General features: G+C 43.9%; 1 protein-coding gene across 2 annotated transcripts in view; it reads left to right on the top strand.

The window, feature by feature from the left end:
* MAML2 (mastermind like transcriptional coactivator 2) overlaps positions 1 to 27196 on the top strand; it is a 347206-nt gene that overhangs the window by 217509 nt on the left and 102501 nt on the right. For both annotated transcript variants that reach the window (XM_060605300.3, XM_060605299.3), the window contains exon 2: positions 16227 to 17747. In XM_060605300.3, coding sequence (XP_060461283.3) covers positions 16227 to 17747 — 1521 coding nt within the window. The remainder of the gene's footprint in view (positions 1 to 16226; positions 17748 to 27196) is intronic.

The raw sequence follows: 27196 nt of genomic DNA, 5'->3' as shown, positions 1-27196 counted from the left end.
TATAAGAAATTACAAGAAATTAAATTTTCTCCCTCAGAGAAGAATGAAACCAGAATTGCCAAGCCCTCTCTCAGCCTCATGAAAAGATTTGTATGAACGATTTCCATGCTTTGGATTGGGTTTAGCAAGCTGTGGGCTCTGAATTCCCAGAATAATGTTTCAGTGTGAAAATCAAACAGTTCTATTCTCTTCCAAAGCATTTCTTTAATTATGGAGGAGATGGCCAACATGTGGGACAATGTCACTGTCAAGCACGTAGAGGTTATATGTATGCAGCATCTTACTTAAAAACCTCACATTCGTATCTTTTAATGTATCCCACCAATAAAGATGTGCTATTTCCTTTTCAGAGCTGCGGTCTTTGCAACTTGATGTCAGCTTTTTCAGCTCTCGCAGCAGGGAAATTCAGGTGAATTCCAAACTGTGATTAGAGAGATCTGAGTGGAGTTAAAAGGAGTCAAACAATAGAAGAGAAGCACGCCCGCACAGACACATGCACACAGACCAACTGTGCGCAAAGATAAATTGCATCTGCGTATGACCGTGTTACCTCTTGTCATAAAGCAATGAATTTGCTAGGGATAGGTAAAGGTCAATGGGAGGGAGGAAAAAATTCTCTTTCTACTGCCAAAAGTAATAGAGAAAGGAAAAGGCACCTGTGACACAACGTTTCCTGGAGGAAGAAAGAGTGTTACTAAATGATATTGAACGTTTAAAAATATGATGAGAAGCAAAAGCAAAAATTAAATGGTGTGTGCTTGTGAGGTGAACACAGAGAATGGAGAATGGCCTCGATTGATGCGTAGATGGATCGAAGGTTGTTGGATTGTTCTCTCCCTGCTCCTCTTCCTATTTTCTGACTGTATTTTCTTTGATGGAGAAAATGATAGGCTTGATAATACATAATGATAGACGTCCCAAGATCAAACTTCATTAGATCCTTCTTATTCAGTAGCATGAAACTGTCTGGTCAAAAGCAGTCCCATATGTGACCTTAATTTAACAAGTGATTAGACCCAATCCTAGTGCTTTGAAGTATCTTTGGCTATCAAGATCAAGCAGGATAACATTTTAAATAGGCTTTTACTATCCGTAGATTTCCTGAAAATCTGCACTACTGGGATTCTCCTTGAAGCCGCCCAAAGCCATCCATCTCTTTTTTATGTCTTTCTTGGGGTGGCTTTTCGGTTCCCCAAACAGGATTTTCCCATTTATCCGTATGCATTTGGACGTGAAACCCATGCAACACTGCTGCTTTCTCAACGTCGCCTGTGCTTCTTGTGGCCTTCCTCCCCCTGGGTCTCGGCTGGCTTCACGTGTACCGAAGTTCCTGTCACACATTATTGATTCAACCACTTCAGAAGAAGCAGGCAAACTCCGTGCCTCCCATCTAGTTAGTATTTGAATAAGGAACGGCAGCCTCGCTGCATCCTTACCCGGATAGAGAAGAGAAGAAAATATGGAAGAAATGAGTGAGATAAAATCAAAGAATAAGGCAGAACCGCCCACTCAAATATGTTTAACCGGGTACCTACAAAATACAAAGTATTTCACTTGCTGCTGTAAAGGATACAAAAAGTGATAAGGCAGCCTTCTACCCTAAGACTCCCTATGGCTGCTATCCTCCCTCTCACCTTGGCGTTCAGGAAAAATAATCTACCCACCTTATTTCCCTTTCGCCACTTCCCCACTCCATCCTCAGCACACGCTATAATTTGGTGTCTTCCCCCAACCACCATCAAATGCCAGATGTGAGAGATCACTGCCTTTGTGCCAGGTAGCATTTGCTCATTTGATGGGGTTGTCCCCACACCCCCCGTCCCCCGCCTAAGTTTCCTCCTTCAGCTCTTTCAGCTGCTCATCTCCTGACTTTATTCCTCTCCCTTTGAATTTTGATATCCCCAGGATTCCATTCCCATCCCTTCCCTTCTCCCTCCTCACTGTTTGGACACTCGCAACCACATTCATTCCACCAACGCTTATGTGCATTTCTCCCCGCCCCATATAGACGGTCAGAGCTCCTTCCTGGTCTGCAGCTCTGACTCTCTGGCTGGCAATGAGACACCTCCACTTACGTGCCCCACGACATCTCAAATTCAACATATTCAAATTCAGACCCATCATTTGCTTCCCCACCATCCTGTCAGGAACCATGCTCCTCCCCCTACATTCTTTTTTCTCAGCAAATGATTCCATCACCCACTCAGTCATGAATCTAAAAGTCTGTGTTTGGCCCTCACTCCTTTCTCACATGGAATTAATCACAAAGTTCATTTGGTTTCTGGTTCCTAAGTTCTTTCCCATGATCTCCATTTCTATTGCCACCACCTTCACTCACACCCAGTTCGCACTGTCTCTTACTGAGGCTGAGACATCCTCACTGGCCTTCTGGCTTATGCTGTCCCATCTCCAATCCACCCACAGCTATTCGGTTGTTAGAGTAAAAATAGAAGAAAAAAAAATCCTAGAATACATTACAGATCATGTCACTTCCTTGCTTAAAATGCTTTGATGTCTACCCATGGTCTTCAAAATTAGGACCACATTCCTCTGCATGGTGACTGAGCCAGAGAAGCCCTGTCCCACATCTTACTGAGCCCCACCTCTTACCCGCTCCTGCCAGGACTGCTTCACTGTCAGCCTTGCCCATGATGGACAGTTCCCTGAGGACCTAGTTGTCACTATAGAGCTTCCCCGGAATAATTCCCTAGCATGAAATGGAAGTTTCCTCCAACGAATACATTGCATAAAGGGCATGGATTTTCACAGTCAGGCAAATCTGGTTCAGTGAGTAGCTGGACAACCTTTTGTGGCCTCATTTCTCTCACCTATAAGCGAGGCTGTTTGTATCTACTCTCAAGTTCGTTGTAAGAATTTAATATTGAAAATAATAATAAAAGCTGGTGTTACGGGCATTTTCTATGTGTTGGGACTATTTTAAGCATTGTACATGTATTCATTTAATCGGTGCAGCTTATGATGTAAGTGCAGTTGTAATATCAATTTTACAGAAGAGAAAGTCAAAGCACAGAAGTTAGGTAGCTTGCCCATGGTTACACTGCTAATAAGTAGGGAAGCTGGGATTCAATGGGATAATGTATGTAAGATGCCTTCTATTGAGCACTCAGTGAAGGCTGTCTGAACCTTTTCTTTCCTGCTATATGCTCAACTCTCATCTGGGGCTTGTGAGGGGACCCTGAAAACTAAATAAAAATACCTAGTATTTATTAATCCATTATTTGCTGCATTTTGAGTACCTACTTTATAGACATTGTCTTATTTGTGACTCACTACAACTAAGGAATTGGAACTATCACCTCCATTATACAGAGAAGGAAAACTGAGGCTGGTAGGATTAGGTAAATCATCCAGAGCCTCCTGTCTCGTGGAGGACCGAACCAGGACTTACATCTGATGCCAGAGCTCACACTCACAATAATATATTGCCTCAAATAGCATTAGAAGACATGTAACATTGTTCACAATCTTGCCTGGGGGGACTGAAAAGGTATCATAACAGTTACAAGCCAGAAGCATTAAATACACAAAGAAAGTAAACCATGGAGGAGCACAAAACAATAGAGCAGCGATCACAGTGAGGCTCTGAGAAGGAGTGGGTTTTGAGTTGGGATTTGAGAACAGTGAAGAAAATCCACCAGTCGAAGAGAAAAACCCATTTTGAGATTGGAATGGCATGCATGAAGACATGACAAATGCAGAGATCTGGTCATGGATAAGGAAGTATTTTATCGTCTAGAAATCTAACGAGTGAATACAAGATATTGTGAGCCAGGTACAGGGAAGAAATGGATGTTTGGGGTGAGGGCGAAAGTCCCAGTGGTGACACTCTCGATGGCGCCCCAGATTAAAAGCAATTTCCACAGTTGCAGTCGGTGAGCTTGCTTGGTTGGAATCTGTCCTATATTGTGTCGAAAAGGCAAATGGAATAAAGAGCAGTAATATTTTTGAGGATTATGAGCTGCCTGAGTTAAGGTTGCGCTTTTTACATTTTCAGCACACTTAACTCAGTAAACAGTTTTCTTTGCGGAATGGTGCAAAATGAGCTCTTTTACTTGTCTGATTATCCCGTGGCCATTCATAATGGCGTGGGCGGTCCTTTCTCATCAGGTAGCAGTCAGTCAGCAGATACCCAAGGCCCAGGTTAGTAATTCTGCTCGTATTTTTTTTTTTCACAATGATGAACGTTGATTTATCACGAAAAAAATTCACAGAAAGGAACTGTAGCGTGTTCTCAGTTAAAGACTGCAAGAAGAACGTAAGCATAGACTGGGAAACAGTGGTTCTCATCATATGGAAGAAGGCCTTTCCTCCAGCTCACTGCTTTGACACAGAGAATTAGCCTTGATTCACAATTTTGACTAGCTTCAAGTTTTATTTTCCAGTCTAGGTAGGTTTTCTTCCCCCTCTTCAAAGAATATGGCCACACATGAAGCATTGGAACCTGTCAGGTGGAGAATTCATCTCAGTCATATAATTACTGGGCTGAGCAAGTTAGATCAAAGTGAGGGCATTGGATAGCTATAGGACATTGCTTCAAAGGGTAGTTAAACTGCAAACAATATAAAGGCTTTATTGTCCCCCAGTGAATGCCATTTAAATCATCAAGAATCATTTCCCATAAATGTATGGCAAATAGTGGGATTTGAGTTCCCGCTTGAAAAAGTCTGCATTCAGACATTCATGGAAAGCAAAGGAACGTTTTTCTATCTGCCATTATAAATTCTCATTTCCGGGCATGAAAGCCTTAAATTGCCGGGAGTGTAGGTTTGGGTTTGGGTTTTTTCAATTATAACCAAATATCTCTGTAAACCTCTTCATGTTTCATAGAGCTAGTTAAGCAATTTCCCCTTAGATGTGTCTTTGATGTGAAAATAAACACAGGCTGAAGTGAAAGCTGAGGTCCTCTCTAAAAGAGTATCTGTCTATGTGGTTCATGGTTGCTCAGGCTGACATTAGACCAGAGAAGACACACGTCAACACTCTAAATTGAACCTAAACACAGTTGCTATAAGAAAAATACTTCTTCAGAAGTTTCAAGAGAATGATGGCATCAATGCCAAGAACATCAAAGGAGCTGTTTGGTGCTTTCAGGTACTTTGCCAAACTCCCTCTAAATGCTGCTTAACATTCCTTTGTAATGGAGTTAAAGATGGGCCTGAAATTGCGGGGACCTCTTAAAAGGTCTGCTCATCCTGGCTCTGTCTCCAGGTGATTGCACCCCAGCCGGTTAGCACGTTGTGGCCCCGGGTTGTCCGAACATGACTCGGATGGAAGTCTTCCTTTCAGAATGTTTTCGTGCACTGAGGGGAGAATTGGTGGTGATGTCATCTCTGTACCATCACCCCCCCGGTATGCGGTGTAGAGGTATGTGGAGACAATGGAACCCTGTTAGCACACTGCTGTCACAGAACTGCGGCCTCACTCGTAACTCATATAATGCTCTGCTTTCACAAAGGGCCATGGAAGAGCTGGGTGAATGACCACACGTGGAAAGTGGAAAGAGAAACCAAAAGAAATGTGTGCTTTTCACCTCTCCTCAGCTTTTCAATTTTAATCAATCAAGAAAAGTATGCATTCACCTTGTGAAAACTTTAGGGTGAATGCAATTACTGGCTTTCGTGCATCTTTGTTGCAGTTGAGAATTGTTTGTTGCAAGTAACAGAAGTGATTGTAAAGTACACAGAGGAAAGAAAGAAAAAGAAAGAAGGAAAGAAAGAAAAGAAAGAAAGAAAGAAAAAAGAAAAGGAAAAGGTAGAAAAGAGAAAGGAAAAGAAAAGAAAAGAAAAGAAAAACTGGGAGATTTATTGGAAGGTACAGGTGTCTCAATCACAGGAAATATAAGTGAGTGTCCCAGAGTCCTAGAACCAGGAATTGGAAACCTTCAGGAATCTCCCTTCTGTCTCTGTCTCTGTCTCCCTCCCTCCTGCCTTCTGTCTAGCAATGCACTTTCTCCTGTTGGGCTTGCTCTCCGTGTCTCTCACTGTCCACAACTGAGAATGACTCCAGTAGGGGCAGCCCTGCATACCTTTCACTGCAAGGGCACAGAGACTGCTGAGAAGATCTTCTTTCCCAATTACGAGAAAAGCATTTAATTTGTTCAGCTTGAGTCAAATGTCCACTTTGATGCAGTCTGCTGAGGCTGGGGGAAACGGGATGTCCCATGATCAGAAGCCCTCAACCCGGAGATGTGGGGTCACATTCTCAGAGGAGAGTTGTGACCAAGGACAGACATGCTGGATCACACATTCACTTTAGTCTTAACTACATAGATCGTCTATGTTCTGTGTCAAAAAAAAAAAAAAAAAAAAAAGAGAAAACAGACATATGAATAAAATGGGGGGAAAAAAACCATCACTGCACCATCAGAACATCTTGAAGTGTTTCCTTCTAGATGTTTTTTGTTATTGTTTAAACAATATTTTTGATCTCCTATCTGTTTGGGCTACACTAAGGTGAGTTATAGTGGTCAAGACAGGGCTCCAGCCTCCCTCTCTAGGGCTTATTTTATAACATGGGAGACGGACTTAAAAATTGGAAGCAAATTAATGAAAATATTTAGAAATTATAAGGACCATAAAGAAACCATCAAAAGGTTGGCATGGGAAACAACAGTGAGAACATAGTTTAGCCAGGTGTCCAGGGAAAATGGCAGCCAGGGTCACATTCAAGTAAGAAGTAAAGGAAAAGGAGGAGCCAGCTCTGATAAGAGGGGAATGGGTCAGAGGAGGCAGAGTATTCCAGTGAAAGGGAACAGTATATGCAAAGGCTTGAAGCTGAAATCACCTTTCCTGTTTTAGAAATGTAAAAAAATAATTAAAAAAATAAGTGATATAGTAGCTGAAGCTTGGGCGTGAGAAGGAGATCCCTTTTGTTGCTATAAGGACAACAGATTGGGGTGGGGAGAGGCAAAACGCAGGGTCAAATTCTCAGAATGTGGTCAAAGGATACTTGGTAGCCTGCTGTGTTCGAAGCAGTGGGGGCTGGAAGAATGAAGACTGTGATCTGAGAGAAAGAAGCTGGGAAGGACAGGGACCTTTCATACCTGTTCGAGTCAGAGAAGCCACTGAAGATGAAGGAGACATGCCTCCAGGGAATTAGGGGTGGCTGTGTTTTGTGTTATTTTACAAAAAGGTGAGAGCTCTCTAGTAGTCATGTTCAAGCCCCCAGATAATTAGTGGACAACCCTGGAATGGTATTAGGGCACTCTCTCTGCCGTCTGGGTTTTCCTGATATTCAAATTGACCAAGGTTTTGGAATGCGTCCAATTCCTGCCAGCATAAGAAAAGAATAGCAGCCTCTTAAAACACTCAGGCTGTCCCTACCTCTCTGGGAGCTGTCAGCTCTACAGTTGGACAAAGAGTCGCTAAGAATCAGCCCTAGGGCTTATAAAGGGGGTGTGGTTCACAGCGATGGCAGAGAATCTTAGATGTCCCATAAACTGACTCATCTGATGTTCCCAGACCACTGAGCGCCCCGTAAGTCAGATCACCAGCTAGTTCAGGGGGGCTCCCCTAGGCTAGTGCTGGATGGGGCTAGTGGGAGGAGATGAGATGTAGAAGTATTCTGTCTTCCACTGATTTGGCGTGATATTGAAGTGAAAAAAAACTCACAGACCCGAATCAATTACCAAAAACAAATCAGAGAGTGCTAAAATCATTAAAGCGGGAAGAAAGAATGTAAGGTAGAAGGGCAAAGCCTCGCCAAGGAGGTGGACCTTGAGCTAAGCCCCTTAGAACGAAAGCTTCCAGACAGGGCCCTCCGGCTAAAGGAGAGAGAGAGAAGCCACTTGATTAATGATGCTCAATTCATTGTACATTCTGCTGAGGAAGACATTTAGAGATTTCACGAGAATTGCCAACATTTTATACATAGCATTTACTTTGGAGTCACTTCGATATGTTTTGGGCAAAAAATGAGTCATGAGTAAAGTATTTCATGCGCAAAGCAGTTGGGTTTTTCAAGCTTTGGTAGAATATTCTGTTCATTTTTCTGCTAAACACGGAGAGGCAATCTCTGAAAGATGGCCCCTGCAGGTCCCCGCCTTACAACAATTGCAGCAACTCGTCAGGATGACTAAGGATGTAGTCAGCAGGATAATCACGCTGGTTATCACTGAGTAGATCTGGAATGACATTAAAATAGTAGCCAATGTGGGAAAATAATTCTACTTTGAACTTTTTGATTTAAACGTCCCCCTGTTGTTAAACAACAGCTTTTGTTGACACTGTCACTAGCAAAATATCAGAATATCACAAAGCATCATATTTATTCACATATCAGGGGGCACTTCATTGGAAGGGAAAGGAGAGCGATTCCTTTCCTATCTTGTCCAAGCCAAGTCTCCTTCCCTCTGCGACCGTCATCCCGTGCACAACCGCAGAAAAAACATCACATTGCATTGTTACTTTTTGCTTTGTTTCCAGACAGACTGGTCAATCTCTTTTTGTTTCTTGGGGTTTTCTTTTTTGTTTTTTGGTGTTTGTTTTTTTTTTTTTTTTTTTTTTTGTCCTAACATTTATTGAGCATTATGTTCTAAGACCAATTTTCCAGGCTGTTTATGTGCTTTAACCACTTGGTCCTCACGGCAGCCCTATGACATGGACAGTCTCACAGAATTATATACTTGGTGCCAAATAAATACCTTGGAATGAATGAGTAGAAAAATTCCCTTTACAGATGAGGAAAAGCCCCTGTTGTTCTCTTCAGTTTGCCTTTGTCTGGCACATGCCTGGCACATAACAGTCAGGATAACAACAGGAAACATCACCCAGGCTTGGGTTCATGTTCCACCTCGCCTCCCAGTAACAGAGCACTGCTCTGAGCTGGGAGCATAGAAGGTGCTCTACGTATATGGTCGCGTCCCATCATGCAGGTAGGTAAGTGACTGGTCCAAGCTCCTACGATAAATTGCAGGAGAGCAAGTGCGTACATCCCAGGTTGAATTCCATGCTCTTTCGAAATCCCACGTCCTCCCATTGGCCTCCAGAAAATAGGATGTCTTCTGTCTTTCCTTTTTTCTCAGTGAATACTTTGTAGGTTAACGATAAACTGGCAACATTCTCCCAAGTGGAATTGGTGGAATTGTCCAAACTGAGAAAATGCTGTGATGAAATACACTTCCTCCGCACCGTAACGAGGAGTGTTTCTATAGCCAATTCCAGCTCTTCTACTTACTCTTCCACAGCCAGCCATGAAGCATAGGAGGGGGCAGGGAGGCATGGAGGAAATTCTGAATATGGGACATTTGGTGTTTAGTATCTTTAGAAGGACAGTGTTCACTTATTTTCTCTGGAAGATCCTAAATTGGCAGTGTTCTTGCTTCCATATAACATTTGGTCTTGGATTTCATGAAGAGTAGGTCTTTTCTTCACTCGGATTGTCACATTTCTCAGAGTTCAAGCATTATGGAACAAAGTTCTGGAACAAATTTCCCAAACAGGTCTAACAGGCCTTCCCCAACACCCTTTACAAAAAAAAAAAAAAAAAAAAAAGACTTTCCTACTTTTTCTTGAAAGAGTAGAAGCATAAGTTACTGAAAAACATACAAGACATGTGCCCTCACTTTCTTCCAGCCCTAGTGCTTTCACTCATATAGGGCATGGAGTAGAGCTGGGGCTAAGAATTACTCCCCAGCTTTGGAGTCCCTTCAACAGGCCCCACAAGAGCAAGAGTCTGTCACAAAGCCTCATGCGCCTCTGCCCTTTTTGTTTATACATGGGTGACAATGTGGTTACAGTTCTTGGGGCTTCACATTCTTCTGACTTCAGGGTTCAGAAGAACATGATCACTCAAGCAAAACTCCAGCGGAACCATTAAATTGCTTGGGAATTGGAAATAAAAATGTTCCCACAGCCACAGCCTTCTTCTTACCACTGTTTTACTGCTCAATAGTTAGAAGGATCCAGTTTTCCAAGTTCTGCGATCAACCCACCAACTGCTGTGTGAACACCTGTGATTGTGGTAGGTACTGAGAGGAACCCAGTCAAGCATAAGGTACAATGCCCACCCTCGAAGAGCTTTAAATCTAGTTGGGCAAACCTAAGTACTATGCACACAGAAGACAATACCTCACAATACAAGGTAGCTCAGAAATCTACAAGGGCCAAATAAGAAGTGGGAGCTTTTGCAAAAGCCTCAAAACCCCATCTAGTTAGTTTGCGGCAAGAGAGTCAAGGAGGAATCGACTCACCTCCTAGTACTGTGTTGAGCTGGAATTTACTGTTCCAGGATCCCAAACTTTCTTACATTAGGAATCAACTCAAGAGTCATAAAGCATTTGAAGGATTGGTCTATCCCCACCCCATCACTAATCAGCCGTGAGTAAAATGGCCTGAGGAAAGTTTACAGAAGATGGGACCAAGATATTCATTCACTTGAGTATCTCAGAAGCGGTAAATTCAGTTCTTATGCTCATGCCCTGCTAAGAAAGAAAGAAATCTACTTGGGGGAAAAAAATGTGACCTATGGACTGAATTGTTACCTTTGTGTGGCATATTCCTTGTTTCTAGGGCAGCCCAGAAGACAAAGAACACATTTATTTTGTGGAAGAGGATAGGGAGCAGGGCAAGAAACAGAAACTAGGGGATTGCACAATAATGGCATTTTTAAGTCCCTCCAGGAAGTTTACATTTCGAGTCCTGTGGAAGAGCAGAGTACAGCTGTTCAAAACGAGAGTATACTGAGGGACCCCGGCCCCAACGACGCCATGTGCCGGATTTCCGTCAGCCACAGGCACCATGTCCGCACCTCCTTCTCCAGCTCTTGGGGCAGGCCGGTCACTCTGTCAGGACCTGGCCCTGAGCAGGCCTAAGCCTTCCCCCAGCAGAGACCACAGGCCTCAGATAGCATCGAGGTGTTCACAGGGAAGAATCAGAACAAGGAGGAGTGAAAGGAAACAGGCTGCTGGATCTCAGCAGAGTGCAGTGATTTAGTATGCAAACCAGTCCAGACTTGCTGTGTTGAAATCATTCCCCAAAGAAACCCTTTCCTTGAATGGCCAGTGAAAGGGTGATATTATAATCTCACAAACTCAATGTAACAAGTTTGGGGTGCAGATTTATTGTACAAAACGAAAACTGCCCCTTAGTCTGTCTTGGTGATGGAAAAAGTGTAAATAGTAACATGTAACGCTCATTTGAAGCCTTTCCATCCCGCCACTAGCTTAATCATCTGTGTATTTCCTTCAGGCCAAGGGCGATTTGATAGGATATGGTGCAGAATTCCCTCTGGATGCCTACTAAATCTTTCAGAATGACCAAGAGACCCTTTGTCTCCTCCCTTTCTTCTACTGGAGCCTTGAGGGTGATGTCCTGAGCTTTTTACTGTCAACCTCCAACCAGTGATGTCACCATTTTTTCCCTGCTGTCCGTCCCCGCGAGTCCCAAATGCCCTTACCCTTGCCCCGTGTGTGCAATACATCTTCGTTCTGTTACCCTTTGGTCTTGGTTCTCTGTGCCTGCTGTGTCCACAACAGTGTCAGCATGTGGCAAGTGGACGGCTGAGAGGAAAGCAAGTGGGGGTGGTTAGTGATGAAGAACGAGGACTTTGGAACCAGACATCCCTGGCTTGGCACCCTGCCTCCGTGTCATTCACTGTGTAATCTGTCAGGAGCCGCAGTCTCTTCACTTCTAAAATGAGGATCAGGATGCACGTTCAGAGAGCTGTGGGAAGATTAAACTAGACTCTATGCCACTCGTATTTTAAGAGTACCCATCTTAAAATACCCATCCATACACAGCGAGTATTAGGTAAGAACCTCTGGTGGGTCTCCGGTGTTCTAGTTATTGAGGGCCCCTCCTTCTCCCTCACGCAATTAAAAAAAACTTTTTTAAGTTTATTTGTTTATTTTTGAGGGACAGAGAGAGAGAGACAGAGACAGAGAGACAGAGAAAGAGTTTGCACAAGCAGGGGAGGGCAGAGAAAGAGGAAACAGAGGATCCCCAACAGGCTCCATGCTGCCAGCACAGAGCCTGATGAGGCGCCCGAACTCACGAACCGTGAGATCATGACCTGAGCCAAAATCAAGAGTCAGATGCTCAACTGACTGAGCCACCCAGGCAAACCCTCCCTTGCACAATTTAAAAATAATATTTTATGACTGTGTTGACGTAAAGATAAATATATTATTGCTATGTGTTAAAACATTTCTTCAACCTAAAATTTCAGTTTTTCTTCTGTTTTTAAAAGAAATGCAAGCATTTTTGTGGGCCGCTAAGACTACCATGGGCCTTGGGCACTGTCCTGACAGTGTCTAATGGGTAAGTCAGCCCTGAGTAAGAGATCTATTTGTGGAGACTCTTCCCTCTACCATTTCGCTGTTATTAACTGCTTTCTGGAAGTTGCTGGTCCTTTCCCCAATCCCGGCTAGCCCAATCACTCAAAAGTTCCCAGTGTGGAGCTCCTAACTCCCCTAGGCCTGTCCCTCCTTCTCAGTTTAAACCCAGCTCTTCATTCCTCCGTTTGAGTCTCACTTCTTGGGACTATTCTTGGCCTGTAAAATAGCAATGATTTTTCTGATGAACTATTTCTCACTAAGGTATTAATGACTAAATGGGCTGTTTCTCTACTCCTTCTAGAATATTTGTATTTTGTCACAGAACTTTTAGAGACTCTATACCGTAATTCAAAGCCATATATCTGTTGGAGAAATTTTAATGCAGCAAAGGAAATACGTCAAAGTAAAGGTTGAACTTGGAGAATCATTGACTGTATTGTGCCAGTAGTTTGGTATCTACTGGGGCTGTGCATTTGGTGGGTCTTGGTGACATAATTTGATTAGAAAGTTCTATGAAGCACGACACAGACTGTCCCCCAAATTCTCTCGGTAAAGTATGGAGTCCTGAAGGAATGTCTTTGATCTACTGGCACAATGCAGTCACTTAAGGAGGACTTCCGCTCCCCACTTTAAGTCATCCATCCAGCTGTGCTGGTCCTGACACCACACATATGCCTAAAAAACCATTCTTACTCCCTCAGTGCCTGTAATTTTCTAGGTCTGGGCAGGAAAGTGTTCTAAGAGATAACACTGTTTATGAAGGATACCACTGATGCCATTTACTACACAGGACAGGCTCTGCTGTGGAGACACTTGGTTTGATTCCTGGCTTTGCTGTGTGTTATTTGCGTAACCTTGAAGTCTCAGTCTCCGCACTTCTATTTTCTCATCTGTAAAACTGGGGACGGGGAGGGCGCTGCGTAGGAAAGATATCAACTTCATGGAGGTGTGGTGACGATTCTTAGTTGTGAGGATTATCCATACAAAGAACTTCCCATCATGCCAAGCACACACGCCCTCAATAAAGGACTATGCTATCATTATTATTATCATTACTATTATTATTATTATTACCGCCACCACCTTTACCACAGCCAGCGCTAATTCTGTTACTGCGTCTCCAAGAGAAAGTGCCCTGCTGCTTCCCACTTCTTAGGGAGGGGCCCGAGCAGTGGGAGAATCTGGCAGAACAGGTTCTTTCAAAGCAGTGGAAAATAGATCAAAGGCAATAACCCAAACCTGGAAAAAGAGTGTACTCCTTTGTTTGTTCTTTCCTCGTTATGAAAAAACTTTCAAAATGTAACTTAGGCTGAAATAAACATTGTGGCCCCTCTTGAAGTAACATGGCTGAGCCTCTCTGGTCTGTGTTCTTCCTGACCCCACCCCCCCCTCCAAGCACTGATGGGGGCCCCTCTTGAGTGTCTGCTGAATGCGGTGAGGGCTGACAGTGTCCTTCCAGGTTGCCTATGTTAGTGAGTAGAGAGCTTAGCGGTCAGCAAAACATGCAGGAGACAGTAGAGGTGGCGCAGGGGGGACCTTCACACCCAGGTGCAAAGTACGCCTATGTCTTGCTGCAAATTGCTCACTGCCCAAAGTGAAATCTCGCGGGACTTGGTTACGGGACTTGGTTAGGCCCCTTGGCTGAAGATACCAGAAGCCCAACTTGTATTCGCTCGAGCAAAAAGGGGCATTTATTCTAAAGATTCCACGGTGTACCGAGGAAAACAAGGCAAGAGACAGACAGACCTGGGATTGAAATCCAGCCCTCAAATGTTGCCAAAACTTGTGTCTCCCTTCCCTGTGTTAAGTCTTCTCTCTTTCTATAGACTCACTTCCTCTGTGGCTTTGGTTGACATGTTGCAACAACTCACAAGTTTTATAATGACCATGCAGCCATCCAAAGAAAGCCTGGTCTCACTTTCTCCAATTCCAGTATTCCCATGGAAGGAACTTATTGGCCCAGTTTAGGCCAGGTTCCTTTCTCTGATTACCAATTAGCAACGGGAAAAGGTAAAAACTGGCTATAACAGCATGGAGCATCCACGCTAACTATATTGCACTTGTGAGTGAGCAAAACCACAGATAAGGGATTATTGAAATAGGAATTGATGAACTAAATGACAAGAAACATACTGTTCACATTTGGCCCTGTAACTGCATCCTGGCCATTCCCATATTCCTCATCATTTTACCAGAGATACAGGATGTCTCTGTGTTCACTGCCCTTGGCCTTTTCGTGCTGGGCAGACCCTAGCCCTAAACAAGCTGATTACAGCATAATATGTAGAAACGCCACAGGCTTTAGAATTACACAGACTCTGAGTTAAAAGTCTACCACTTACTAGCTGTGTGACACTGGGCAAGGTACTTAGCCTCTCTGAGCCTTGGTTTTCTTATCTATAAAATAATAGCTATAAATTAATACAGATCTAATGTTTTTTTGTAAAGACTAAGAAAAATAACCATATTTAAAGCAGTTGGCATATAATAGATGCTCAGTTAGGTTAATTTCGTTCTCTAATTAGGTTACCTAGAAATCTTCAGGAGGGTGAGGGAGTGGTAGTGAGATGGAAGGGAAAGAAAAGTGATAGAATTTTGTATCCGGGAAGTATCCTGCCTCAGGTTTTTTTATAATTATTCTGAACAAACATTAAATAATTTAAGTGGGTCCATGGCACTCGGAAAGCCGCACTTGGATAGATACACTTTAGAGGCAAACCAACAAGGATCTCAAGATCCATGGTGAATGTGTCATTTCTTATTGATTTATTGGTACGATCATATGGTCCTTAATTCCTTTCCCTATGATATCTAAAGTCCATGTAACACAATCTAATCACTGAGTCAGTGCACGAAGTACTTCAGCATTTTGTTGTTAATGTTGCTGTTTAGAGAAGCTCTCCTCTTTGAGAATGTAGTAAGTCATTTTTTTGTAAACTGTAATTGATTGAGTTCTTACGACAACAACACTGTGCCAAACTTGTACATGCATTGTCTCATTTCTTCCTATGAATTAAGGGCTATCGTCCCCATTTTCCAGATAAAGAAATTGAGGCTCAGATAAGTAAAGTGGCAAGGTCGCTTAGTACTCAGCGATAGAACAGGAATTTGAGCTCCACTCAGCCAGCTCCAGGGCCTGAGCTCTGAACCAGTGGGTAGTACCAGTTCTCTGCACCTTGGTTTTGGCTTTAAGTTTTCGAGACTGGGAGCACAAGAAGTGAATCCCCAGGGAAATCTGTGCTTGGAACGTCTCGTTTGATAAAGGATAATCTCATGGCTTCCTTGCACCCACACAGCGTTGCTGCACGGGCTTAAATGCAAAGCCGCAGAATTATAGGAAGAAAAATAGAACAGCAGGCACGCTACCTGCTTGAATACAACTATGCTGATTACGTACTTGGAGGATAATAGTGATGAAGGGTTTCACCGATGAATCTGTGAAAAGAAGAACCTGGAAACTGGGTCCTGGCTTTCGACTCTTTGGTGTTTCCCATCTTGGTCAAAATTGTGCTCGCTCCCAGTTCTCTGCAGCAGAGTGGGGTTGTGTGTGCATGCGCGTGGAGTATTTGGGCCTGCTCCAGAGAACTCCATTTGGTGACGGGTTGTGGGTATTATCAATAACTCCTGACAATATGTGAAGTATTTTTCATCCACTGACCTGTGTACCAATCGCGGGAACCGATGGGATCTCGAACGACTAACTGACCTGCTCCTCCAGAAACAGCTTTAATCTGTTTGGTCTGCACCAGTGTGAGTTTCATTATATTCCAGACTGTGCTCCATTTGTATCTTTTTCTTTTTAATTTCATCCTGTGTATAAATGGGGGGGGGGGGGGGAGAACCCACTTAAATATTATGTCTCTTTTGACTAAAAAGCATTTCTGGATTAATAGCTCACATTTTTCTTTTTTATTCCCCCTCTGTTTTCCAGCTCCAGGGTTCCTTGAAAAGAAAACAAGTAGTTAACCTGTCTCCTGCCAACAGCAAGAGGCCCAATGGCTTTGTCGACAACTCATTCCTTGATATCAAAAGAATCCGTGTCGGGGAGAACCTCTCTGCAGGACAAGGGGGCCTCCAAGTAAATAATGGACAAAATCAGATGATGTCAGGGACCTTGCCCATGAGCCAGGCACCCCTGCGGAAGACGAACACTCTGCCACCACATACACATTCTCCTGGGAACGGCATCTTCAACATGGGCTTGAAGGAAGTGAAGAAGGAACCAGGAGAGACTGTATCATGTAGTAAGCACATGGATGGCCAGATGACCCAGGAGAATATTTTTTCCAATAGGTACGGAGATGACCCTGTAGAGCAGTTGATGGATCCAGAGCTGCAGGAACTGTTCAATGAACTGACCAACATATCTGTGCCTCCCATGAGTGATCTTGAGCTGGAGAACATGATCAATGCCACCATCAAGCAGGATGACCCATTTAACATTGACTTGGGGCAGCAAAGCCAGAGGAGCACTCCCAGACCCTCCTTGCCCATGGAGAAGACAGTGATCAAAAGTGAATACTCCCCCGGCCTGACCCAAGGTCCTTCGGGCTCTCCTCAGTTGAGACCCCCATCAGCCGGCCCTGCATTCTCCATGGCCACCTCCGCCCTCTCCACTTCATCCCCAGTCCCTTCTGTCCCGCAGAGCCAGGCTCAGCCTCAGACAGCCTCAGGAGCAAGCCGGGCCCTGCCGAGCTGGCAGGAGGTGTCCCATGCCCAGCAGCTCAAACAGATCGCTGCCAACCGTCAGCAGCACGCCCGGATGCAGCAGCACCAGCCTCCCAGCTGGTCAGCCTTGCCCTCTTCCGCCGGGCCATCGCCGGGTCCATTCGGGCAGGAGAAGATCCCCAGCCCTTCTTTCGGTCAGCAGCCATTCAGCCCGCAGAGCTCCCCCATGCCTGGGGTGGCCGGCGGCAGCAGCCAGTCGAAGGTGCTGGCTAACTACATGTACAAGGCCAGCCCGTCGGCCCAGGGCGGGCACCTGGATGTGCTCATGCAGCAAAAGCCTCAGGATCTCAGTCGAAGTTTTATTAACAACCCGCACACGGCCATGGAGCCCCGTCATGGCAACACTAAGCCTTTGTTCCATTTTAACTCAGATCAAGCAAACCAGCAGATGCCTTCTGTTTTGCCTTCCCAGAGTAAGCCTTCTCTCCTACACTACACCCAGCAGCAGCCGCAGCAGCCGCCACAGCAGCAGCAGCCACAGCAACAGCAGCCACAGCAACAGCCGCCACAGAGCTCGATTGCAGCTCAGCCACAGCCGCAGCCGCAGCAGCAGCCACAGCCGCAGCCGCAGCCGCAGCCGCCGCCATCCCAGCCTGCCCAGCCTCTGTCAAGCCAGCCTTTGCTAAGGTCACCCTTGCCTCTTCAGCAAAAGATCCTGCTTCAGAAAATGCAGAACCAGCCCATCACAGGACTGGGGTATCAAGTCTCCCAACAGCACAGACAGGTAAGGCCGTAAGTTTGCTACTCCAAACACGGAGGACCCAGAAACCATTCAGCTTGGTCATTACGCTTTGGTTGCCGCTACCTTTGTGTGGGGACAGAGTCAAGACCACAAAGATGGGAGTGGTCTTGTTGGATTCCCAGGAAGGCCTCGTGAAGCCTGGCTCGCTTGGGGCATCTGGAGGCAAGAGTTAGTATTTCCTTGTAGAACAGTCACTGCCATTGCGATCTGCAGTGACCAAAGTCTCTTGCTGATTAAGAATGTTGCATTATAATTCATGCCTTTAGTGACGTGTCCAGTTGCCCATAAGTTTCTGATACGCCCAAGTGTTTATCATCCGGTCGGTGAATCGGTCACGAAGCGGACGTGAACATCGTCCTGAGTACCTGCCATGTGCAGGCTGTTGTGGTTATGCGGGTATTAAAATATTGAATATTGAAATAAGCCCAGACACGGCATTAAGAATATGCAATGGCCAGTATACACCACACCAACTGATGAAACGTATAAATGCCCAACCCATCATAATAGCTGTGACTCCATGCTGGTGCATTAAATAAGGCATGGGCCCTGTCTGCAAGCACATTCTGTGGAGGGAAACAGGCCTTAAAACTACCATTTTAATACTATGGAAAGGGTAATAACATGATAGCCCAGTGGTTGGGTGTCTTACCCTGCAAGGGGAAGTGTTTTGGAGAAAGTAATGCCTGCGTTACATGTAAAGGATGAAATCGTCATCACTACACAAACGAAAAAAATATCTGTGGTTACCTTATATCCTGTGATTAACATAAAGCAGAAGTTTTATTCTGCCCCAGACATGAATAGGAGGAGGAGATAGCTCTGTGCCTCCAGAGCACATATTGGTGAGTAAGCTCAGATCCCCAGGGAACTTGAGAGAGGAAACTCTTCCTGGAAGGAAGGAAGTCTGAATGTTGCTTTGTGCGTGTAATTTGACAGTTCTGCACTGGTTTCCCAGCACAAAGACAACACGCTCCATGTCAAATCAGTATGTCAGGATAGTATGACAGCACTGAGCCTAATTCCAGTCACATTCCTAGAGTAGTTTTCATGGCGACTGCCCAGAAAAGAATACCACAAGGCACCACAGGCTGTAGCCAAGCTCACCTTTGCCCTAGATATGTGCCAGGAGAACCCTGGGCTCAACTGGGATTCAAGAGCTCTGCACCAAGTAAAGCTTGGCCCTCTTAGCCACTTAAGAGGTGTATGTGGGGTGCAGCGGGCAGGGGTGGGGGTTAATTGCAGTTGACGAGGAAGGGACCTGAGGAGACTCATGAGTATATTTTCAGAGTTTCTTCTTAACGCAGGTAATTTGGGGATCATTTATAAACAAACGGTATTGTGGAACTACTTCCTAACAGCATGGATAGCCTTTGTAGTTTAGACGAATCTGGGTTCAGATTCTTAGTCTGACATTCCCTAACTGTGTGACCTCAAGCAAGTCACTGGACCTCACTAAGCCTGAATTGTCTCACCTGTAAACGAGGCTGATTAACAATATATCCTAGGATTTTTTTAGAATAAAATGAGATAATTTTGGCAATCGTGATAATCATGGAAAGGACCACATATGACATCAATATTTTTTGACAAGTATTACTCTTACGTAGGAGATGTACTGGAGTAAGTCTCAAATTCTAACATAAACAGTTTTAGAGGAATAAAAGAAACCTATCCTTGATTCTTCACTTGATCTTAGCCAAAAGGCCGAGAAGCAATATCCTTGATTCTTTTATTGTCCAGCAGTATGGGGAGTGGGGAGCGATTTACCCTCCCTAGGCCCAGACTTCAGATCATAAAAATGGAAATAATAAGGAAGGAGCTAAATAAGAATTTATAGTTAATAAAGGTAGTATCTGTTATGTACCCTGTATGGCATGGCATGTGTCTCTCTTACTTACAGTATCTCATTTCACCTATATGAAGGAAATACCGTTATTTGCATCTTACAGGTGAGGCAATTGAGGCACAGAGGGGTTAAGTAACTTTTCCAAAGTCACACACTCTGCTACTCTAAAGTAGCAGAGCCAGGAATCCGATGATCTACTTTGAAGGCTGTACTTTCAGCCACTAGGCTCTACAGCTCACAGGTAGGATTTGTTGGGAAATGAATGACCATTTGAGGGTCACGGTGAAATTCTGAGAAATAATATTTCTTATAATATTGAACCATTTTTACATAATCTGCGGAGTAGAGTAAGTCCTTTGGGGAGAAAGAAACTCTTCATCTCCAACCTTCAAAGCTGTTAAAGAAAAGAATAAAAAAAAAAAAAAAATGTCTGCATGACTGTTGACCCTCCTGAGGGTGAACATTATGGAGCTAACCAAAAAAGGAAATTTACAAGAAGAAACATACCTCTTTGGTGCCCCATCAGCCCTTCTTTGGGAGCCTTCCTGCTACCTCCAATATCCTTGGTCCTGCTTCTGGCTCCATTGCTCATATCAACTGTCTACCACATTCATGACCTCTTCGTCCTCACCCAAGCTTCCAGGACCCAAGCGCACCAGTGGGTTCTAATGGCCAAATCAGCAAACATCTTTCAATGCCTTAGATAATAATTAACTTTTTCCAGTGAATGTGCCTCATATGATGCCACATATGGTAAAAATGGAAGCACCATTTCAAGCTAAAGACCCTTCTATACAGGCTGGCCATGGCTACCTATTTACAGCTTTATCCTAACTTTGTAGATTGAATCAAATTGTCTCTTCCTGGTCAACAGTTCTAAGAGGGAGGATTCAGAAATCCTGTGCCTGAGTCGTAAGCAAGTGTACCAGAGCTCCCTAGTCAAATACGTGTTGCCCTTTTAAAAGCATTCACCTTTGGGAGGCTGGACTTATGCTAATAAGGGTGCTATCGTTTAATACAGTTACGGGTTTTTTCCCTCTGGTGATTGTCTTCAGAGCTTTTAGCACATTGAGTGGATTATTACCAGTGCAATAATATTCATCCTTGCCAGGGTGATCTTTGAAAACAGTCGAGATGGGTAAAGCTGCTTTGGGTCAAAACCAAGAAATAACTAATAGGATAGGACTGGATTTAAAGTTTGGTTTGCGAACTTTTTCTGAAGACAAAAATGAAAAATGAGTTCTTCCCAAGATGATAGTTTTGAGAAGCAACTTTCATTTGGATGAGCATATTTTGAAGGTTTTTCTAATTCTTATTGTCTCATCTAGTATATTGCCAATTATTCTCAGCTCAGGCAGCATAGTTTTAACCCCACCGTTTATAGCAGACAGTACAAATATGTGTTCTCATTTCAGATTAGCAAACTCTCTGTAACTCAGGACCTAAGTTATAGGAGGGGAGAGATTGGGAATTAAGCAATTCTCAAGTTTATCAACGAGAGCATCTTAAATGAAAGCACTGGTCATGAATTTTTTCTGCTTGTCATACTCACTTTATGTCAAACATAGGAAGATTTACTATGGGATTTGCTAATTGGAGCCCTTTAGCCTTGGAATTGGTGGAAATCTGGGCTTTGTGCTGCAGGATGGTGGATTGAATTTGTCGAACAGTTGCTTGTAATTTACCCGGTGGAGTGTGCAAAGATGGCCTTCTCTTCACACTTTGGAGCTCTGCACCCAGACAGATCTACATGTTCGGGCAAGGAACAAATTGGGGGAAGGCTGTGCCCCTCTCTCTTTACTGGATACCCATCGCTGTTCTCCTAGATGTGAATGGTGTCTAGGACATGGATGTGACATAATTGAATTGTTGGAGACCTCTTTATTGTGCCATGCCTGGGGTGGTTTCAAGTAATCCCTTCTCTGGAGCCTGAGAGAACAAATGGTGTTTGGTATTTCACAAAATGTCTTCAGTGACTCTGCCCTGCTGATGTTTGGGGCTTGGCAAATGGAAACACCCCCTGGCTATAATTTCCTTCCTTTTCTGATTTGAAGGTTATGGGAGAGGGCAGGAGAAGGATATAATGCATGCAGTTCTGATTTATCTTCAAGTCACTGAATACTTGTTTAAGGTGTGAAAGAGTTATTGGTTCACTAAGGCTCATGAGAGTTTAATCCAAAAGCTCTAACCTTTTGAACCAAAAAGTGATCTTTTTCAGAGCTGTATAATCAGACACTTAAAAGTGTAATTTTTTTCTAACATTAGATCCATGAAACTCGAGTGAGTTCTATATTTGGTCTAGAATTATCCCATCTCTAAAAATTCTGAGAGGGAATGCAGCCAGTGAATGGATGGTTTGTTATGACCGAAACATAAATTTGTACATTTCCTCCTTAGTTTAAAGCCAAGCTCCTCAATCATATATTAAGAATGTCACCCCACTCTCTCTACCTAGCCAAGTTTATCCTTCACTACTCTACATGTCAACCCTTGGCATAAATCAGACAAGTCTAATGTTCTGTCTTCTTCTTAAGGTAATTTTGTATATATCTGATCTTAAAGATGAGCACCCAGTTGAAGGTGAAGGAATCACTGTACCTCTCGTCTACTGACAAATCCTTGTAATTGCCCAGTGAGAGTGCCAGAGAAGAGACAGAACCTTGAATCAGCTGGGAATGCCTTTTCTAATGGGAAAATAATTATGAATTCGATGTTGTGCAACAGTATAACTTCCAAACCACCTCTTTGCTGGGGGCTACAGGTTGGGGAAAGGATCAGCTAGGTAGGCTAGTGCCAGGGTTTGGGTTTAGGGGCTAGAACCAGGTTAAAAGAAGTCAGGAGTGTGAAGGGTCAAATATAAGCCCACCCCAATGTCCTAAACAGCTGGGACACAAAATCAGTCCATATACTCAGAATCCAGGAGTGAGGCCACAAGGTGGAATCAAATCTGTGGTCATGGGTCAAGTACAGACGACATGAAATCTAGAGTGAAGTTGGGATAGAGCCCCAAGAGATGCGAGGTGATTGTTGCAAATGACCCTTGACAATTTGGTGATTTGCATCGTGACTCACTTTGGCTGGGCTGTGCTGGCAAGAGGGACGAGGGCTGGCACAGGCATTCCGAGGATCGTCCATGGCAGACCAAACACTATGTTTGCATTTTCATCTTGTCTTTGATAGTTTGTCATCGAATCTTGCGAGTTGAAAAGAAAAATAAAACTTTGTTTTTAATATTCCCCAAAACTAGCGCAAAAGCTAGGATGCCGACTGAATTCCCAGACACGTGTGCTCCTGTGATTTGTACGGAAGAATCTTGATTGGCAAGATTCGCAGGAGGGATTTTGCATGTGTTTCGTCAGTTTCTGTTAGCTGGTTTGTTGTCTCTGACATTAGTACCAATTCTGTGCCGCATACAAATAACCCAAGTGGTAGATGTTCTCAGCCTCTTTTTTTTACAGGCGAGAGCATGGAGGCTCAATGAGGTTTAAATAACTTAGGACTACAGTTTGTAACTGGTCTGATTCTAAGCCCAGCATTAATAACTACTGTGCTGCGTACGTTAAGGAACTAGGTAGGCTCACAGGGCCTTTTTCTCATGATGTCTGTTTGAAATTTCATGACTGTCTACATACCCCATTCATTTCCACCTCAGGGAAAATGTAAGGCAATTCTGATGCAGGGAAGGATCTCCAAACAAATTCACTCATCTGAATCCTCAGCTCTCTATGTTTCCTGGTCTGCCCTACCAAGAGCCATAAACTAAAGATCTCCAGCTAAATTGAGTACTGCCCCATTCTGAACTCGACCAATAGTTTTTCTTCATTCATTCAAAAAATATGTGTTGAGTGCTTGCTCTAGGCCAGGCACAGTTCTGGACACTGATGCCACTACTCAGAGCAAAGAAGAAGGCATGATATGGTAAGGGGAAAAAAATAAAATTAAAAAGAAAAGTTTTTAAAAAATTGAATGATCAGAGAGTGTTTTCAAACTGAGCTGTTTTCATCATAGTCTTGCATCTGGGCTAGGTTGATTTGCTGCCGGGCTTCGTGGTGTCTCTGATCCCAGATAAAAATGGAAAATACCCAGGGGAGTGGTATGTGACTCAGTTTTTAAAGGAAAAAGTTGAAGAGTTTGGTTAGCTTTTTTCAATGATAAAGAAAATTCACTCACTTTCTCGTTCTTTAACACGATCCAGCAAGATTTAGGAACTGTCCGGGGTCACCGTTAGAGTTTAACAATAGGGTAAAACTGTAACTCGTGTATGCATTCATATGATTACAGTTTATTAAGCACCTACAATGTGCCAGGAATTGGAGATTAAAAGATTAAGTGATGCAAAGAGCCCTCTTTGCAAGATCAGAAAGGCATGGTCCCTCCCCTCAATGGACTTATGATTTGAAAGAGACACCTGCCGCTAATACTTACTGGATTCTTATTGGGTGCATATACTATAATCCTCTCTGTATGTTAATAACTAAGCCCAAATCACATGAACCTTTCCCCTGAGTCTACACGTTCAACTTTGAATGTGTTGTTTTAACCTTTTACAGAGTAGAGCTCTATTTGCTGGATATTCCACTTTCATTTCTATTTTATTTTGTCATCCTAGTATGTAATAGCTCAGAGCACAATAGAGTGAATTGGTAAAGCAACGATTAATTCCTGTATCCCTCAATAAGGAAATAAACACAATAACAAGAAGAGCATGTTAGCCTTGGAATCATAATGCATAGGGTTTAAATCCACACTTAGGGGAATGACTTCTATTATTCTCACTCCAAGGTCTTTGTCAGCGTGTTGCATCCATCAATAAGAGATGTGCATTTAAAGCATTAGTGTGTAATTCAGCCTGTTGAATACCAACTTTCCAACTAGGGGAAAAGGGGGTATGAGGTTAAGAAATAGATTTGATCCTAGAAATGGAAATGCAAGAGGGTTAATGGAAAATCTGACAGATATTTAACTATAATGTGCATTAACGTAGGTGACTCAAACAATCCCCTTTGCACCCATCCTAATTAGTTTTGCCTTTTCTAATCAGTTGTCAGTTGTTATCAGTTTGGTGTGCGTGTGTGATTGGGGGGCGGGGGATGATTTCTTTTTGTGAAATTGAAAAGAAGCAACAACCCATTTAGCCAGTGCACTAATCAGTAAATTTTCACATTAATGATTAATTAAAGTCACGCACAGAACTTGATATTCAGGAGGTGTTTTTTATAAAGAGTTCTCGGTTTGAAACAAAAGACTGCACAAATGTTTAGACTACTAGGATCAGAGAGATGTAATGTGAGTGAATCATCTTACCCTTTCACATTGTGTTCTAAGCGGGGAAGACCAAACGTACACACACAGAGCCCAGGCAGCGCTCTGGATACTAATTAGAGAACTCTGGCTGCATATTTGCATTTCATGCAATGAATCTGAACAATAAAATGGCACTTTATTCTCCAAGCAATAAACTGAGTAGAGCATAATAGAGGGAAGCCAATGACTACTTTCCTATGCATCCTGCAAAATCAAGCTTCAGGTTCCCTGAGGATGAAAGCATGGGGGTGGTTGACCTGTTTCCCTTTTTTTCTACTGCTAATTCCCTCCACCCTGAATCACTGGCATTTTCCACAGTTTGCTTTTCACAGGAGCTTAAGTTCAGCTCCACCTTTAGGAAACATGAACTTCATAAACAGGGAGCTTTTTTGGCCCTTTTCCTTGGTACTCATCAGGTCTGTGTGGGTGCACGCATGAGTGTGTGGGCCTCACGCTCTGGTCTTGGGCTCACATCTCTGCTCTGTGTCTAGGGGTCTTTGTCCCATTCCCATCCCCTTGGCTGTATCCTCTCCTCTCTTGCCCTTTCCCTACAGATCGGTTTGGAACTCGTCTCTTTCCTCTGATCTCCTTGAGACCTGTTCCATGGCAAGCCGTAAGTGGGAATTGGGGGGAGGAGAGGGCATTTAGCCACTGGAGCCAGTACTGGCCACAAGGATGAAGAGACTTTTCCTGGAAAAGGATCTGTGTTGGGGAGGGCCATGAGGCTAATGATCTGGCAGGCCCATCTCTGTGTCCCACAAGCCTCTGGCACAAAGGAATGAATTACCCATGAGCAAAACATATCCTGAACAGCCTCTAACCATTGTCCCTTCTCACTTCAAGTGCCAAAAAAACTGGCCTCTGCCACCTTCCCGTCTTGCCAACATGCAAGTGGAGTGAGCATTCTACAACAGGAATGTGATCAGGTGCCCGGGGGGCTCAGTCAGTTAAGCGTCTGACTCTTGATTTTGGCTCGGGTCATGATCTTGAGGTTTGTGAGATCAGGCCCCGCCTGGGCTCTGCACTGACAGTGCAGAGCCTGCTTGGGATTCTCTCTCACGTGCTGCCCCTCCCCACCCCCAAATAAATAAACATTTAAACAAAGAATAAAAATAAAATAGGAATGTGATCATGTTTGTCACCTGCTTGAGCCCTGTAGATGATCTTCATTTTCTCAGAAAAAAATCCAAATCCTCATGTAGCTTATAAAGCCCTACATGACCCAGATCCTGCCAAGATTTACGGGTTTCCTTTTCCAGCTGTTTTATTCCTTGACTCCCACCTACCCATTCACTTGTATTTACCTGCCACACTCATACACACTCTGCACTCTGGCTCCCACCATAAAATATGTCCTCCAGTTCCTGAAAAGTACTATGCTTTCCCTCACCCTCAGGTCTCCAGATATGTTGTTCCTTCTGTTTGGAACATTCTTCTGCTCTACTCGGCCCGGCTAACCTAACCCTACACTTTCTCAGACTCAGCTAAGACATCTCCTCCAAAAGGTTTCCCTGGTCTCCCAATCTGGGTTAGCTCCCATCCTGTACTCTCTGGTAGCCGCTCTCTGGTACTTTCTCTCTTTTAGCAGGTATCAGCCCTCCTATACTTTTGTTCTTGTGTGTATTCCTCAACTAGACTGCAAGCTACTTGAGGGCAGGGATTGTGTCCATCTTGTTCACCATTGTACTCCAACCCCTATCATGGCTACTTTGTGGGAGACACCCAAAACATATTTGTTGAGCAATGAACAGATGAACTTCACCATTGACCTTCCTCGCCATCCCTTCTTCTGTTCTGGGGACTTAAGGATGCCAACACATCACCCTCTCCTCCTGAGGAGGAAGGAATGGGAGCTGCCACTTCCACCTTCCTCCATGACAAGTCTGCCCTTAAAACACCATTTGCCCATAGACCTGCACCGACAGCACTAGTTTTCAGTAATGCAAGCCAGAGAAGGCACTCTCCCGGCTCCCCATGGGTTAGACCTCTGGAAGGGGATTCTGCAGAGGCTCTCTTGTTGGAGCCTGGAATCACAGGGGTAAGAGTCAACTAAGAGAATTTTATCCACGATATTCCAAATGATTCTTTTCTGTTACAAAACATGTGTGGGACATTAACAGTTTACCAGCAGTGACCAAAACCCAATCCCTACCCATAGGTAATGGACAGAAATGAGATTCTGTAGTGTTATAAGGTTTGTGACAGAAGTTACCATGTGATATTCAGAGACAGAGGCCAAGCTCTTTTGGAAGAGGTCAAGCGGCTCAGCAGGGCTGGA

The sequence above is a fragment of the Panthera onca genome, chromosome D1 (assembly GCF_046562875.1).
Source record: "Panthera onca isolate mPanOnc1 chromosome D1, mPanOnc1 haplotype 2, whole genome shotgun sequence".
NCBI lineage: Eukaryota > Metazoa > Chordata > Mammalia > Carnivora > Felidae > Panthera > Panthera onca.
The sequence above is the reverse complement of the archived record's forward strand: the minus strand, read 5'-3'. Positions and strand labels throughout refer to the sequence as shown.